This window comes from Crocodylus siamensis, chromosome 1 (genome assembly GCF_052110815.1).
Source record: "Crocodylus siamensis isolate JL-2025a chromosome 1, ASM5211081v1, whole genome shotgun sequence".
NCBI classification, from domain to species: Eukaryota; Metazoa; Chordata; order Crocodylia; family Crocodylidae; genus Crocodylus; species Crocodylus siamensis.
Genome location: NC_143395.1, coordinates 298385363 through 298402814, shown reverse-complemented (window position 1 = coordinate 298402814; position 17452 = coordinate 298385363). Strand labels below are relative to the sequence as shown.

The window sequence follows — 17452 nt, the reverse complement described above, 5'->3', positions numbered from 1 at the left end:
AATACCTGTGACTTGCTGTAAAGAAGCAGGGCAGATGAAGGCATCATCATTGTAACAACAGGGAAGTAAGTGGTTTAGTACATGTTTAGACAATCCTAGGAAAAGGACCATGCCCTGTGCTACTGAGCAAGAACCCTGCCCAGTCCAGGTCAGTCTGATCTAGGGGGAAAAAAATCCTTTCTGTCACCAAACTTGGTGTTAGGTATGACTGTAAGGCTTTCAAGAGGTGTGATCCCTGGCTGGCATAGTTGTGCTGGCAGTAACCACTAATATAGATGCAATAATAGCAAGGGTGTCAAACTCATCTAGCCCCTGCTCCTCCTTTTAAGCCAAATCCAGCACATTCAGCAGACTCTGTGGGACCTGCTTTGCATGTGGTCCCCCCTCTCCCCAGCCCCCCGACCTGGACTGGGACTGGGTTGCATGCAGTATGCATCTCAAACTGGCTGGAGGGTGGGAAAGGGCAGAGACACCCTGTGCAGTGCAGATCCAGGTGGGAGAGGACAAGATTTTTGGTACTGGCAACAACTTGAAAACTACCATGAAACACCTTATGACAGACAATCTTTTACTCCAAACAAACCCACAACTGGGAAGCCAGGCAGCAAGATGCACTCCTTGCCTGTCTTCACTGTCACTTTAGTTTATTATTTGTTTCATGTGGGCTATGTCATTATAATATGACATTTCTAGTATTTTTAACAATTGATAGCACTTGGGATTTTTTTTGTCCTTAAGCAGTGTTGAGGTGAGGTGATAATGTTGCCTTGATGGTCCAGGAAATGAGAGGCAAGAATTGTTGTGGGCGATACCTTTTTATTGTATTTATTGTTAAGGCAGAGCTGGGTCAATGTGTTCTCTGTATATAGTGTTTAGTAGCATGTCCTCTGGGATGTGGATTGTGGTGATGTTGGTGTAGGAGTAATTCATTTAATTTCAGAAAGAATTGGGTTGAAGAATGGTAGTTATTGAATTTTAAGTGAATCCAGGTGGTTAATCCAGATGATGAAATGTCATTTATGTAAGACAGGTATAGTGCAGGTTTGCTGGTGTAGTTTTCTTTAATTTTTCCATTTTAATCAGAGAAAAATGTAGATGTTGGGTTCCTTTTTTAAGTCTGAAAATTGGGGATTCTTTTTTTATCGGAGAAAATCAGGATCCCTCATTATAATTTACCTGATACTGACTAACCTCTGCTCTTCAAGACCCTCCTGAAGAATCTTATTTTCTTCCTTATATCAGGTTTTTAACGTATCTCTCCAGCCTGTTGGCTACCTGATAATTTCTCTTATATCCTGTATTTATTTACATAGGGAGTTTTACACAGGCTTTTGTTCCATCTGCTGTTTAGCTCGCCTGTGTCTGCTTCTCTTCCAGAGACCCGAGGAAGGGTACTGTGATGCCGGAAAGCTTGCCTATGTCTATCCCAACCATTCAGTTGGTACAATAAAAGGTATCACCCACAAGAAGCCTTTTTTTCCCTTAAAGGCCATTGAAATAGCCTTCTTTCTTGGTGAATCTCTCTCTTTTTTTTTTTTTTGCCTTGATTGATGATATTTATGAAGTCCTATCATAAGACTTTCCTGTTAGGGAAGTTAAAGTTTTGGAAAATTTCCCTGCCAGTTGGCATTCTTTGTGGGAAATCTAGGAGAGGAAGGTGGAAAATACTTAACTAAATTTATCATCTTGGTGTGTAAAGCAACATGTTGCAATTATAATATTCACGTAACTCTGGGTATGTGATGATGACATTTGTTTGAACTTTCTTTTGTTTTGCATTTCTTTTTATGCCTTGGCCATCCTTTTTTTTTTTTTTTTTTTAAATTTAATTATCCCCTTGTCCCTACAAGTGAGGCACTGGAAATAGTACTTACTGCCTTTTTTAAACTGTTCTGTTCAATGACTGATTAGTCCAAGTTGTCTTTTAATGGGATGGCCAGCTTCTCTTTCAGTAATGTTGTCTTTGTTTTGCCTCTTCCTTGTACTGGCTTTTTCTATTCTCATATCTTTGTGACACATGCCTGCTGACATGTAGGACACTGAAGATTAATGAACAAGCTTTCAACGACTAAAATTATATTTTTGGAGTTGGTGTGAATGCATTACATTTAAATATAGTCCTTAAAGAAATTCCATCAAATTTTAAAGCTTTTCCTCTTTAAATTAATTTTACCTGTCCCAAAAATTGCACAACTCTTTCATGTGAGCTAGTTACATACACAGCACTCAGATAAACAAGGAACCCCTTTGTTCTCAGAGAAGCTGAAGATCACAGAAGCTTTACAGGTGAGATACCAAATTCAAGACCCATGGAGAAATAGTTATCAGGGGCTATGGAGAATGACCCTAAATCAGAATTTAATGACTGCTTAAGAAATATCAAGGCAAAATTTTGCCACTTACTAATACTGCAGTAAGAAGATTCATTATTGTGTTGTGATTTTTTTCAAAGCAGCATTTGACTTGTAATGAGATCTTGAAAACTAAAAGCACTGTAATACATATTTAAAGCAGTAACACTTTTGTAGTCTCTAACTCCAGCATTCAATGTAACATCTTAGCAGCTTATTTACTACTAATAATTTGGACTTCAGAATCTCAATTTCTGTTAATATATTTGTGAATGTGAATGGTGATTTTTTTTTTTCTCTATTTAGAAATGTTTTCTTTTACGACATGGTTTTTAATCAACTTTTCTTTTGTCTTTCTAGGTGCCACTCTAGAAGAGATAAATCAACACTGGGAATGGCTAGAGCAAAACTTACTCCATACCTTGTCCGTTTTTGACAGTAAAGAAGACATTGTTAGTTTTGTCAAAGGGAAAATCAAGGTAAGAAATATTACCTTCTGCCCTTCTCATCCCCACTACTTCATGACCTGGTAGAAATGACTCTGGTAATGTATTAATAATTACTGATGCAATGCACCTGTTTATTAATTGTTCTCATGCACCTTTGATTTTGCCCAACTAGACACTGTGTTTGGTAAAATGAGCTGGCCTAACAACCATGTTCATTTTGGGTAAAATTTGTCTTGAAATGGCCGTATTTTTTGTACTCCAGGTTTCCCATATTGCCACATGTTGTTTGTCTTTTTTGTTTGTCATCCAGGAATCAGAGGAGTTGGGAAGTATGTACGTGTAGTCTCAGCCACATGGCTAGATGCCTACTGTCTTGGTGGGGAAAAACACTTCTGCCATCCTGTTTCTCCAGCTTGAAAATAAAAATGGCTGTATAGCTTGTATGGTCTCTTATGTATGCCTCGCTCCTTATTTCTGTCAGTTGTTCTGTTCTTCTGTACATACTTTGTGTTCAGGTGCAGCGAAAGTGTTGAATAAGACTCATTTCTTAAAAAATTCAGTGGCCAGGTAACTGAGGAGAGCAATGCATCTAGAGTTTTGCTGGTTTCATTATTAATAATGGACCCAGATTTTTATTTCGCCAACAACTCTTGCCTCTGCTGCAGGCCTGTTGCATACGTGATTGTTTACTAAATACAAAATATTTTATGTTCTATAAAGTACAGTTTGGTACTACTGAAACACTGCAGTTTTCAATGAATTATTTTCTCTTGTATGTTATAGAGCTGTAAGAAAGTCGTGGCACTTAATTTGTTATAGATGTACTTCAACCTTTTATTAAAAAAGGTTCAGTTTAAAACTTATTACAAGTTATAGGTTCACTTCATTGTTTCTAGGTAGGAATATAATAGCGCCAATTAATCTGCAAATTACGGGTATTTCCTGGCATGGCTTTGTGAACTGAATAAAAGCATGTAGAGCAGTTTTGACTGCAGCAGAATGGTAGAAATGTTATACCATTTTAAGTATGTTTTAAAATATGTAGTCTGTTTCAGATAGTTGCAGTGATCAATGCAAGTCCTGATTGGTTGTAAACTGAAATACTTGAAACATGCTTCAGTCGTGGGTCAAATATAAGTCTAGGATTGAATCAGAGTCAGAAGTAGGGCTGGAAGGGACCTCCATAGGTCATCTAGTCTAACCCCCTGCCTGAGGCAGGATCATCCCTATCCAAACCTTCCTATACAAATCCATAATGTAACCTCTTTGTAAAACTACCACCAACCCTGACACAACACAAGACAACACCCTAACCTGTGGCAGGTAAAGCAGGGGGAATATGTAGATAAAGAAGTTATGAAAACTGAGTAAATGCATAACCTGCAAGTCAACATAAATACCTTTGCAAGAGAAAACTGAGGTTTAAAAAATCTGGTACTGGTAACTAGTTTGGCTGTGGATGTTCCAGGTTTATTGTAATAATTTATCTTGTGATTGAATTAGGGACTAATAGCAGAGACAACCAGCAGCAAACTAGCAGAGCTGGAGGAGGAGCCTGAGAAGTTCCGAGAAGCATTAGTGAAATTTGAAGCCAGATTTAACTTCCCTGAAGCAGAGAAGTTGATTACTTATTATTCATGCTGCTGCTGGAAGGGCAAAGTTCCTCGCCAAGGCTGGCTGTATTTGAGCATCAATCACCTTTGTTTTTATTCTTTCTTCCTCGGAAAAGAATGTAAGTGTGAACATGTAAGAACTGTTGGCCCCAAATAGACACGTGAAGTTGCGTACCACTAGATTTTTTTTTAAGTTGATATATTTACTTCTAATTCTGTTTTACAGCTTTATCATTCTGACCTTTTGTTTGCTGGTATGAAACAAACTCGATTTGAGTTTAGTTGTCACTTCATTATTCATTTTATGTTCACCTGGAACTTTCTAAGTATGAAAGCTTTCTGTAAGCGTGTGCAAACACAATTGCTTGAAATTTTACTTTTTCTGAACATGGAGTGGCCTTTGGCAACTTTCACATGATGAGTGGCTGGAAAATGATCTGCCTTAAAAACATGTAAAACAGCTCAAATCTCAGAGTAGCCGTAGCTTCAATGTTTTACAGATTTTAACACCTATTTTTAATGCAGAATGTGGGCACTGAGAAATAGCCCTTCCCACATATATTCATGCACAATAATAGCCACTGTTTGTACAACTCCAGTTAGTGCACAGGCACGCTCGCAAAGGAATGTAAGTTGCCTGTGGAACCCTTTTTCTAGAGCTGTGCAACTTCAGCTGTGGCTTGACAATAAAGTAATAAACGTAGTTATGTATGGTGCTTCATGTGGAGGGGTGAAAGGTGAAAATCTGTATTTTCAAATGAAAAAGGGACAGTATTTGTACTGGAGCCTTTCGGGTTTTGGAATCACAGTTCTAAGCAAGGTAGTTACTCAGTCTCTTTAAACTTTTCCCTTATATATCTTTCACATAGTTGAGAAATTTGTTTAAGAAAATTATTGATAAGAAACCAGTACAAACAGTATGGTCCTCTGTTTCCATTCAAGTCCCAGGGGAGTGTTCATCTGAGAACCCTATCATAACTAGCCCAGAAGTTGGAAAGTATAATTGAAATCCATCCATTTGACTGAGTAGCTTTTCTTTGCAGGGGTAGGGATTATGCCCTTGAATGGCTTTGTAGCAACTCCTGTAAATCCCACTACTTCTCCAGTACTAATAGCAAAATGCAGCTAAGAAATCATCAGTTACATTCTAACACCTCTGAAGGTTTTTACTGTTTATGGGCCAAGTTGTGACCAGGTGGCCACTTTTTAAAATATTTTGTGTACACTTCTGAAGTTGAACTAGAGAATGCACTAATGCATAAAACATACTTGTGATATCTAGGAAGAAAAAATACCTAGAGTTTTTTTATTTCCTGTTTGAAGTAAATGTAAATTGGAATTCATTGTTAATGCCGAAGTTGTATGTGACTTGGAAGAAATGTAAAGCAGAGATTCTGATCTATTGTTAGCTCAGTCTGTTTACATATCTCAGCTTTCTGTCTGGCGTTGCACGACGGAATCCTTGATAAAAGATTCCCTTTATCCATAGTGTTCCTCAGTTAAGGTTTAATGAGACCTGCTGCAGGAGGAAACAATTTGTATTCTTACAAATCAAAGCAGAAAGAAAAACTCCTTAATCTCATGCCAACAGCTTGATTTATATCAGGGCTCTTCACCTGGGGACCCACAGGCCACATGCAGCCCATGAAGGGTCAGTGCAGAGCCCACGGGCTCCTGCCTGGCTACCATCCCATCGCCCTCCCCCAAAGCTCCTGCTGCTACGATGGTAGTTGGAGTCTCTGGGGCAAAGCAACACAGCGGAGGACCTGGTGAAGTCACAGTCTCCATGGCTGCAGCAGCAGGGAGGCATGGGCAGGGGATCTGTATTGCTCATACAGGTAGTGCTGGCACTGTTGCAATGGGGGGGAAAGTGGAGAGTGGGGGAAGAGTCATGTGGCAGTGGTGGTGGCAGGGATCCTCATGCTGCTTGTGTAGCAGCAGGAGCAGGGTTTACACATGACTACGGCTCCTGGGCCCCCATAGCATACACCCTGCATTGGCATGGCCCAGGGCCTGTGGCTTGTATGGCATGTGGCCTCCAGCCACTCTGAAGGTGGACAGCTCTGAGTTATGTAGGTAGTACTGGAGAGGGGTGAAGGGAAGAGACATAGTCAAGTTCTATTGTGTAATAAGAAATAACCCCTAATCACTGTTACTGTTACTCAGCTAGTAAAAAATCCCTTAAAATACCATTGACACACTTTATTAAAATGCAGAATTAAAGAATCTAATTTATTTCACACTTGTGATTACTTTTGCTTTGGGCAATGATAATAAGCTGCTCATGGGCTTTTATAGTTGGTTTCACTGCCTGGTATCCTACAGCTTTTCATGAATTAGTTGTCTCAGTGCTTGGAAATACAAATGAAAAACCAAGCCATTTTGGTTAACTTAAAACCCCCCCCAGAAACCAAGCTTGACCTCTCTAAGCTTGAGCCTAAACTTAAATGGTAATGCTTGTTTAATGCAGAAACAATAGTTGTACCCATTCCTAATGGTGGCATTTACAATTTGAAATTATTTTTTTTTATGTTAATAAATGGTTCAAGCTATACTGAGTAGTTCAGGTTTAGCTACCGTAGCTTATATTTGAGAATTTTGCTCAGTTTTAAAACAAAATAAGGAATTAATTATGCTTGTTTTCATGCAATAGTCGTGAAGTAGCCTTGGTTGAGTCTTGTGACTGTATAAAATCATGTCAATAGATATTAGTTGTTGCCTCATTAAATGTAACTGCTGGGAGAAGAGCAGGCTATGAATTATAAAACCTGAGGAAGTGAATCTTTTATAGATATTTTAATTTTATTCTATTGAAATCTATTTAATCCTCTGGATTAAACCATGGGAAGAATGTTACATCTTTCAGTTCTGACCAGAAAACCCTCTTAACTTCTTATTATGACTTTGGGGAATTTTAGGTGACTGTACAGTACTTTGAGCCTATTTCAACATTGTGGAATTAGGAAGCTGTATCAAAATGTTTAGGCATGACAGCTTTTGGATTTCTGATTTGTTTAAAGAGATACTGGCAAGTTGCCTTCATCATTTTTAACTGAGTTTTCATATTCTAAAACTGAAAATACTGCATCATATCACATTGCTGGTTTGGGTCTTTTTACAGCAGTATGCTCCCCTTTTGCTTTGGAGTAAAAACCTACCTGGCCCTAACTTCTCTGTGAATAGTGCTATTTATACAGGCCTGTATAGTCAGTCATGGCTTCCTTGACTGTCTTGCTTGTGCAGAACTAATATATTTTGGCCATTTATTTGTGTATGGTTATATAGTTTTGCTATATTTAAGAATAGTTAGGGTATGAAATTGTTCCTGACAAGGTTGTGATTAGAATTAATATAGAAAACCCAGCTGGGGTATTGTTAAATATAATTAGTAATCATGAGCATGGTTTGTATAACAAAAGAATTCAAGGCAATGTTTTCTGTTATTGCCTTTTTATGATTTTATTATTATAAAGGGACTGGCCTAGAATATTGGTGGCATATTCTCCCTATTTTTTGGCAAAGAAATTCCAGGGTAAGCTTTCAGTAGTTGTTAACTCAAGTGGAAATCTAATTTATTTTCAAGTGTTTTTCAGCATGATTGCCTTGTGCCTTTCCTGGAAGAGGGAAATAATATTCTTCCATGGTCATCCACTATACACTGATCCTTTTTTACTTTCTCGTGACTTGCATGGCTTAACAAAATGTTTTGGTATAAAGAACACTTTCTTATGTTTTTCCTTAACCCTTTATGGATTTTGTGATTATACTAGTGATGTTTCTGGGGGAGGAAAAAACCACGCTATGCATTTTACTTGAAAGCAAAATAGCAAGGTTTATATGCCTAATTAACTTTTTTCAGAATTCTGTTTATATTGAATTCATCCCTTTCCATACCTCCATGTGGAAACCACTTATGTATTTGTGCAGCATTTACACTTCAGTTAGACAAGTGAGACATGTACATGAATATTTTATTATATTGCCTATTTCCTGAAGACATGGTCTCTACAGGAGTTGGAATCATTCTTAAGGCTTAAATTTAATATTGATTTGGTGACCTTTTTTTAAAACTTGTGAAAAAGTATCAGTCTTAGTCTTCAAAAGGTATTCAGGTTGTAGCCATATTGGTCTAGAGGAAAAGGCAATCAGGACTCATAGTAGAGATGATATCTTTTATTAGACCACCAAGATTTTTGCAAAAAAATTCTTCAATTAAAGATTTTTATTTTATTTTTTTTTTTAATCTTGGTGGTCTAATAAAGATATCATCTCTACTACGAGTCCTTATTGCTTTTAGTCTTCAGAAGATGCTTCTGCTGTACTGTTGATGCACATCAAACTATTGGGTCAATATTTACATGAGAATGTGATAGTAGGAACGTTCTGTAGCATGCATATGAGGTGCTAAATTTCCCTGTTACTCCCACTTCCACATTGGGTCAGAAGGTCATTCAGCTTACTTCTGTTTAGCTTCTACTCAAATAACATTGATTATGGAAGCAAGCTAGCTTGGTGTTTCCTTGAAAATGTCCAGGACAGAAGGCAGTAAGTTTTTCACCTTCCTCAAAGTCTGCTTCCAGCAGGGTAAGATGAACCAAGAATCTTTTCTTGCTTAGTTCTTATATTAGCTGTTTCTACAGAGGGGAAGTAAAAAGAGGGCGACAGAGTCTCCTTTTTTACAGAAGCTTTGAGCAGAGCTTATGATGCTTATTTTGTGGAGATAAGATTCATAGATCTGTCACCTTTCATTAATGATAAAAGAGCTTTAGGGGAGAGAGAAGTTTTGTGGTTGGTATATGAGAGAATAAGCAGTGGGTACATATTAGGCACTTTATTTATATGGATGGGTCAGACCTCTTGTTAAAAATTTCTGTTCTGGCTGTTCATGCTTGTATCAGCAATCAGGAAGAAGTTTTAAATTCTGTTCCTCAGGGGTTTTTGTTCTTTCTTAAATGGCAGTAAAACTTATAATTCCCTGGGTTGATGTCCAGAAGCTGGAAAGAACCTCCAATGTCATCATGACTGATATCATTCGTATCACCACTCCAAGCAAAGAACGTGACTTCTCTATGTTCCTTAATATTGATGAGGCATTCAGGATAATGGAGCAGCTGGCAGATGTAACACTCCGAAGACTACTTGATAATGAAATCTTTGAACTGGATCCAGGCCTCCAGGATCCTACTCAAATTACAAAGAGGTAAAAAATTAAATTGTTTCTGCTTCTGTTGAAATAGTACAATTATAGTAGTGGACTTTGCATTTTATAGTACTGCTTTTGCTTCATAAGCTTGGTAAAACTTAAATGAAGTTATTTTGAGAAAACACAAATAATCATAATGTATGGGAGTTGATAAAATAGACATTTCAACTTGCATGCACCCTATCGGGAATGGTGTGTGCAGGTCACAGCTAATGTTTGTACTTTCCTGAAACACATGCTGTTTATTTCCTTTTAAAAGTACCATTCATTGTTTAAAGGTAAATTCCAATAAGAGACAATTTCACTTTCCTTCAGTGGAAGCAGTCTTTTGTGTTATTCTTAGTTCTGTGTGTAGTTCCAAGTGCTGATGAGTCGAGAGAACTTTTGCTCAGAATCATATTGTCTTGCACGTCTGACATGTGGAAAGTCCCCATGCTATAGTTGCTGTTACCGAATTAAGGGAGGAGTTCTGGGATCAAAACAGACCCTGATGGGAGAGTAGCATAACCTTGTCAGTATTGCACAGTGGCTTCTATTTCAGACAACCTTCAAATGCATAGACTCTATGTGAGAGGCAAGGATTTTTGTGGGTAATATTTTATTGCATATTGATTCCTTTCTCACTACTGAAATGCAGTTGAATCTATGCCGGGGGGAGGAGGGGTGGTAATCAATATCATTCTGTCCCAGTAATGCTACACAAGACACTTTGATTTGCTGGTGTTTTTTGAGGAGGAAGTGAAACTGCAGAGGGAATCTTAGGTGGGCAGCATGTAATGGCTAAATATGGGATTTGCCTAGGGCACATGCTTTGTGGATGAGTGGAATGTGAATGCAGCTCTTCCACTGTTTCTCAATCTCGTCAGCTCCTTTCACCTCCCTTGAGATGGTATAAAGGCAACTATGCAGGCCTTCAGCTACTTCATGGGTCATTCCAGGGTCAGATCTAAAGACTATATATAAATGCAATTTCTCTGATCTGGCAGCAAAACTATATGCCCTTTTGCATTCCTCATGCCACTCAAGTGAATAATTTGGGCATGGCTTCTGGTTGAGAGGAGGAGGTTTTGCTGATGATAATACAGGTGCACAGTAACTGCTTTCTTTCCTTTATTAATCAGTCTCGGAGGGTGTTTCTGCAATTTTACTGAATAAACATTCTCCATTCTAAAACCTAGGAAATGTGCTATGTAAACTTTATTAGTAATTGGTGTTCTTGTACCCACTATTCCTTGACATGTTAAATTTCTACTTGCTGGGTGAAATCCTGGCCCAGTATATCACTAAAATAGATTTTCTGCAGTCTGTAAGCTGATACAAGCAATATGCTGCAACACTTAGAACTTTTTCTTTCGTGATGCCAGAGCTTTTTTTAAAACAAGAACATGAGGAAGTGTGTTAAAAAGTGCTTAAACAGATATTTTTGTGGTTGTAGGCCTAAAAGATTTTTTTTCCCCTTGATAATTTGATGTACATGCTCTGACTAAGGAATCAGTTATTTCTGCGAACCCCTCCCCACTTCTTTGTTTTCTTCTTCAACCACCATGTATTTCCAATAACTCTTTGGACTGAAAGAGTTTTAAAATAAACTGTGCAGGGGTTATATGACGCAAATTTGCACAAAGGGCATTTTTTCTTTTGAGAAGCACATAAATGTGTCTCTTAATTCTGCCTTTTCCCTTCCCCAAAGATTCTTTGCTTTACAAATATTAATTGAAACAGACTGCAGGGGGAAAAACACCTAGATGTAAATATAAATTTAATACAGTACATGAATCTTCTGAAATATTGTCATGGGTGGGCTTTCAGAAGAATCAATCTGAAATTGTCCTTGAGGCACTTTTGAGAAGCAGTGTGTGTACTAATGAATCAACAACAGAAGCACAAATAATCCCACACCTTTATGGAGGTGTGTTTTTTTTTTTCCCCCCCTCTCCCCTTACCTACCAGTTTTTGAAACAGAAAGCAAAATTAAAATATATTTGTAGGAGAGTTCCTTACCCTGGCATTCTGTAATAATGCTGATGCACTGCAACTCGAGATCATGACCAGACAGGAAAATATTTCAAATTTTGAAATCCCATTTCCTGCACATTAAACTAGACAGTGACCGAGTAGGTTGCAGTTCTGTGCCATTTGTAACAGTTCGGTAACTTCTTTGCAGTATGATTCAGCAAGATTGAACAGTGGATAAATGTGCTAATGCTAATGTGATATTTAGGTTGAAACTTATTTTTTGAACTGTTGTAACAGTCCAGGAAATACCAGTTTTCACTTGATTTTTTTTTTCTTCCCTCCTTTGTTCTGTCCTTGAAATTCATATGCCTGTTTTGGAAGAAAATAGTAGGCCATGTATCCTAGGTATCAGGCATATATTGTAAAAAAAACAAACAAAAAAACCTCCCCAAGAAAACAACTGCCGCCTCAAATTAGACTTTCTTTTTTAACACTTGTTTCATTGGATGCGATGTTACAAGCTATGTTGTTTTGTGTTCATTCCCTTTTTCTTAAAGTATACTGGTACTTATTATTCTGAAAGGAGGGAGCATTTGTGTGGAAGATCTTAATAGTCCATCTTCTGTGCTCTGAAAACAGAAACTTTTTAATTATAGCTGGTGTTCAAGAGCTTCCTGTTGTCATCACACTGAGAACTGAGAAAAAGTCCAGCCCTCCACCTTTTTACTTCTGTAGTAGTTCTGCAGTTTTTGGAGGACCAAGTGGTTGCAGAAGTAGGCCTCTGATATATGACCTGAGTAATATTATGGTTAAGTGTCAAACTACATTTTCATTTTGATTTATGAAGGGAAAACATGTATATCAGTGGGTCACAAAGAGATTAGTAGCCATTTAATTGCTCTGGAAAGCAAAGTGAAGCTGTGGCACTTGATAACCGCAGATACTGAAGTGCCATATGAGTTGCATCGGCACCTAGGACACCTCTTTTAAGATTTCATAGATTTTTCATAGACATTAGGGCTGGAAGGGACCTCGGGAGATCATCGAGTCCAGCCCCCTGCCCAAAGGGCAGGAAGTCAGCTGGGGTCATAGGATCCCAGCAAGATAAGCATCCAATTTACTCTTGAAGGTGTTCAATGTAGGTGCTTGAACCACCTCCGATGGCAGACTGTTCCAGACCTTGGGGGCTCAGACAGTAAAGAAATTCTTCCTTATGTCCAGCCTGAAACGGTCTTGCAGGAGTTTGTGACCGTTCGACCTCGTCATCCCTTGGGGCACTCTGGTGAACAGACGTTCCCCCAGATCCTGGTGGTCACCCCTGATAAACTTATAGGTGGCCATCAGATCACCCCGAGCCTGCGCTTTTCCAGGCTAAAGAGTCCCATGGCTCTCAGCCTGTCATCGTAAGATCTGTTTTCCTGACCTCTGATCATGCACGTGGCTCTCCTCTGGACTCTCTCAAGCTTCTCCACATCCTTTTTGAATTGTGGAGCCCAAAACTGGACGCAGTACTCCAGCTGCGGCCTCACCAAGGCCGAGTACAAGGGGAGAATGACGTCCTGGGATTTGCTCGAGAAGCATCTATGGATGCACGCCAGCATTTTGGTCGCTTTACTAGCCGCAGCATCGCATTGGAGGCTCATGTTCATCTTGTGGTCAATGATGACCCCCAAGTCTTTTTCTTCTGTAGTGCTAACCAACGTAGCACTGCCGAGCCTATAAGGGTGCTGCAGGTTTTTCCTCCCAAGGTGGAGAACCTTGCATTTTTCGGTGTTAAACACCATGAGGTTCTCGTCTGCCCATTTGCTGAGCTTGTCCAGGTCAGCCTGGATCACCTGCCTATCTTCTGGCGTGGATGCTTTGCCCCAAAGTTTGGTGTCATCGGCGAACTTGGCTAGTCCACTCCTAACTCCAATGTCCACATCGTTAATGAAGATGTTGAACAGTATGGGTCCCAGGACAGAGCCTTGAGGGACCCCACTGGTTACAGGGCACCATGATGAGTGACTGCCATCAATCACAACCCTCTGGGTCCGACCACGAAGCCAATTTCCCAGCCAGCGGATCGTGGTGGAGCCAAGGCCACAACTGGCCAGTTTGGCCAAGAGGTGATCATGGGATACCAGATCAAAAGCTTTTTTGAAGTCAAGATATATGACATCAATCTCTTCTCCCTTGTCCAGGTGATAGGTCACCTGGTCATAGAAGGAAATGAGATTGGTCAAACAAGACCTACCCGCAACAAACCCGTGCTGGCTGTCCCTTAGAATGTTAGCCTGGGCCAGTCCCTCAAGGATGGCCTCCTTAATAAACTTTTCTAAGATCTTGCCCAGGATAGAAGTCAGGCTAATGGGCCTGTAGTTAGCCGGATCCACTCTCCTCCCTTTCTTGAAGATCGGCACCACATTGGCCTTCTTCCAGTCTTCGGGCACTACACCAGAGCGCCAGGAGTTTTCAGAGATCCGTGCCAGGGGCTGGGCTATGACGCTCGCCAGCTCCTTGAGTACCCTGGGGTGCAGATTGTCAGGGCCGGCTGACTTGAAGGTATCCAGCTTCTCAAGGTGTTCCTTCACGAGGTCAGCATTTATGGAGGGTAGGGGATCCCCCTCACCCAGATTTCCCTGTCCCATAGCAGGCATGGGCATCCCATGTGACTGATGAAAGACTGACGCAAAGTACCTATTTAATAGGTTGGCCTTTTCCTGGGCGTCAGTTGTCAGTTGCCCCATCTGGTTTAGCAGGGGTCCAACATTGCCCTTGCTTTTCCTCTGGCTCCCCACATATCTGAAAAAGAACTTTTTGTTGTCTTGATGCCTGAAGCTAGTTGGAGTTCAGTTGCAGTCTTGGGTTTCCTGGTTTGGTCCCTGAAGGACTGGACCAGCGCGGAGTAATCCTCCTTGGAGGTGAATCCCGTCCTCCATCCTTTGTAGGCTTTCCTTTTTAGCCACAGTAGGTCCGCTAGGTCTCTGGAGAGCCAGGGGGGCTGCTGTGCCTTCTTGCTGCCTTTCCTCCGTGTTGGAATAGATTTAGCTTGTGCACTGAGGATCACTTCCTTGAGAAGCAACCACTCTTCTTGAACTCCCAACTCCCTGGGGTCATGGTCCCTGAGGGCCTGACTGACTAGCCTCTTAAGCTTGTCAAAGTCGGAGAGAGAGAGAGAGGGAGAAAACAAATTCTAGTTACTACTTTCTTTAGCTTTCTATTTCTATTTCTTTCATGATTCATTTAGCGTAAGTCTTAATTGGGGAAGTTGCCTGAGGAGAAATGGTATTGAGTGCACACAGGACATTATGGTGCGGTGGGAGAGGACATTTCTAAGGGCTGTAACTGCCTTGAATTCTTTTTCTTCAGGTGTAAATTATGAGTTAGCAATCCAGAGTACTTGAAGCAAAATGTTTTGTGATAGTAGCAATTCTTTAACACTTGTTTAACACTCCAAGCTGAATGGAAACTGTTTGAATTAGTTTATACCACAAATGTGCTAGTGTTGGGGTGACTTAGTCATGATGGTCCAGGAAATAGGCTCTGCATTTCAAAACCGTGTCTAAAACTACCTAACTGGTTCAGTGAAAGATAACGCACACCTAAAAATCCATGTCACGTATATCACTTCAGTCCGTATCATTTCTTCGGAAAGGAAAACAACAATCATTCAGTTGTATTTCCCAGTTTATACCCATAAAATCCATGTGGTCAGAAGGACTTGATGTTCCTGTATTGCATGAAACACTTATAGCTAGACATACTATAGTACTGTGTTTCATTCTTTTAAGAGATCTCTTAAGGTTTTGGCACTTGAATTGGGGGAGGCAAGAGCGAAAGTGGGGGATATCTTGTTCAGGGAAAAATCCTGCATAACTTTTCGATATCTACGCACAGAACACTGGCTCTACTCATATCTGTAGCTGCATTCGTGCTTTGTGAATAGCTCGTGATTCAACAAATCTGAGATTTAGCCAAGATGACTTTTTATATTGGGGTATAAAATAGAGGAAAAATATATTTGGCAGTGATGACTCAATCTGAAGTATTCAAATACTGTTAGCCATTATTTTGTCTGTTATATGTGCATTGTTTAAATAAAACCCTTATAGAAGGTAGCTTTTAAGGTGCATAGTAGGAGCTATTACATTTCATCCTTGGTAGTTGACTTGCTATGCTCGAATCGGAGAGGATCCTGGACTCCAGTAATGTGCAAGTCAAGAGTCTATATTTAAAAAGAAGGGAGTTGTCTGTTGGAGAGAAGAAAATGACCTTTTATAGATCTTTTCTTTCCATATTGGTTGTTATGTGTATTTAGTTTTATTTTGTTATTTGACTTCCCGTGGTTTTTGTGTGTCCCAGTGAGAAAAGGTGGCATCTGATAAAAGTGGGAACACCGGGCAGAACTGAGATGGCTTGCATGAGGTCAGAAGACTCAGCAGGCTGACCCATGACATTAGAAAGCCCCGTGTTGTTGTTTTGTGTTGTGATTTTAAGACTCCACATAGGAATTCCTGCTTTGGGGAAGTGGAAGATCTTCAGTGCACACTTCAGCATTTCAGTTTGGGTCCCCTTCTGTCTGAATCATTTTAACGTCTCTCCAGTGGTAATGGGATCATTACTGAGCAACTTTGAGATAGCTAATGCTGTGGGCTCACTTCTGTTTGCACCATTTAGCAGGTTACTGTCCCATTTCAGGAGCTGACTTTGTGTTACACCTTATCTTGAAGTATGGTGCACGCACATCTTACATGCTGCAGTTTAATGTGGATACACTTATGAAGAGGTGGCTTGTTGAATGGTAGTTGTATAGAATTCATCCACCTGAAAAGAAATACTATCCTTTAGTGCAGCTTCTGACTCCTTGCAGCTGGGCCCAAGTTAGGGAATACTTGACAGTCTTTCATTCTTGTGTTTCCACTCTTTCTGGTTTTTTCCTGGATTTCACATTCCCCAAAGCTGGCTTCCGTCTCGGCACTTTTCTTTACAGCAGTAGTGGATAAGGTGTGGTCTCCTTTGGCACCACTCTCTGATCCTGTTTTGTGAGTCATTCGGGATAGGCAGTTGAAATCATGTTAAAATTGGCCTCCTTCCCCAATTCTGGGAGGCTAACGTGTACCAACTTTCTCCATTAACAGATGTTTCTTTGGTGTTGCACTGCTTGTTGTCATGCCACGAGGAAAGCCATTTATACATTTAGATTGGCTTTAAAGTGGAAAGAAATTTTAAGCTGAGAGAGGGGCATGGATACAGAGCTAGGGGACTATGACAAAATATTTCAAAATGCTTCAGGGCCTTTTTTTGGTTGAGATACCCGGCATCTCTCTGTGGTCATGTCTCTTTATTTAAGTTACTGTCTTTCCTCTACACTAACAAAACTCTAGCCAGACCTCCAGTAGCTCAGAAGGATCCAAACACACATTTTCTTATCTCAGTGAAACTGATTGCAGTGAGAATGAACAATATTTGCCTGGTACCTGGCTCAGCAGTAGGATTTTTTTTTTGTGTTAATTTGTGCAACTTCTATGACACTTCAGATGCACTAGATTTATTTTCCTTTCTTGATTTGGGCATGCCATGTGTGCACACGCTCTCATTAATTGAAGTTCAACTGAAAACTTGTACTAAAGCTATGTGCATAATAGAAGATTTCCATGCTTGACTTTGGTTTTGTACAGCACTGCGCCAGGAATCAGGACAGATCTGGGTTCAATTTTTAGCTTTACTGTAAATCTCCTTTGCAGTCTAGAGACAATAACACCTTTTCATTTCTTCTGTATCTGTAAAATGAGAATAACTGAGCGTCCTTTCTCCTACAAACATCTTTCCTTGACTAGAAAGAGGGAGAAAATGCACACAGAACAGCATTCAGAAGCTCCAGCCGGGTTACCCAACTAC

The 17452-nt window shown here is 39.9% G+C and overlaps 1 protein-coding gene across 2 annotated transcripts in view; it reads left to right on the top strand.

The window, feature by feature from the left end:
* Positions 1-17452, top strand: part of TBC1D8 (TBC1 domain family member 8) — a 67192-nt gene that overhangs the window by 23278 nt on the left and 26462 nt on the right. For both annotated transcript variants that reach the window (XM_090020534.1, XM_090020543.1), the window contains exons 3-5: positions 2712-2830; positions 4304-4532; positions 9373-9613. In XM_090020534.1, coding sequence (XP_089876660.1) covers positions 2712-2830; positions 4304-4532; positions 9373-9613 — 589 coding nt within the window. The remainder of the gene's footprint in view (positions 1-2711; positions 2831-4303; positions 4533-9372; positions 9614-17452) is intronic.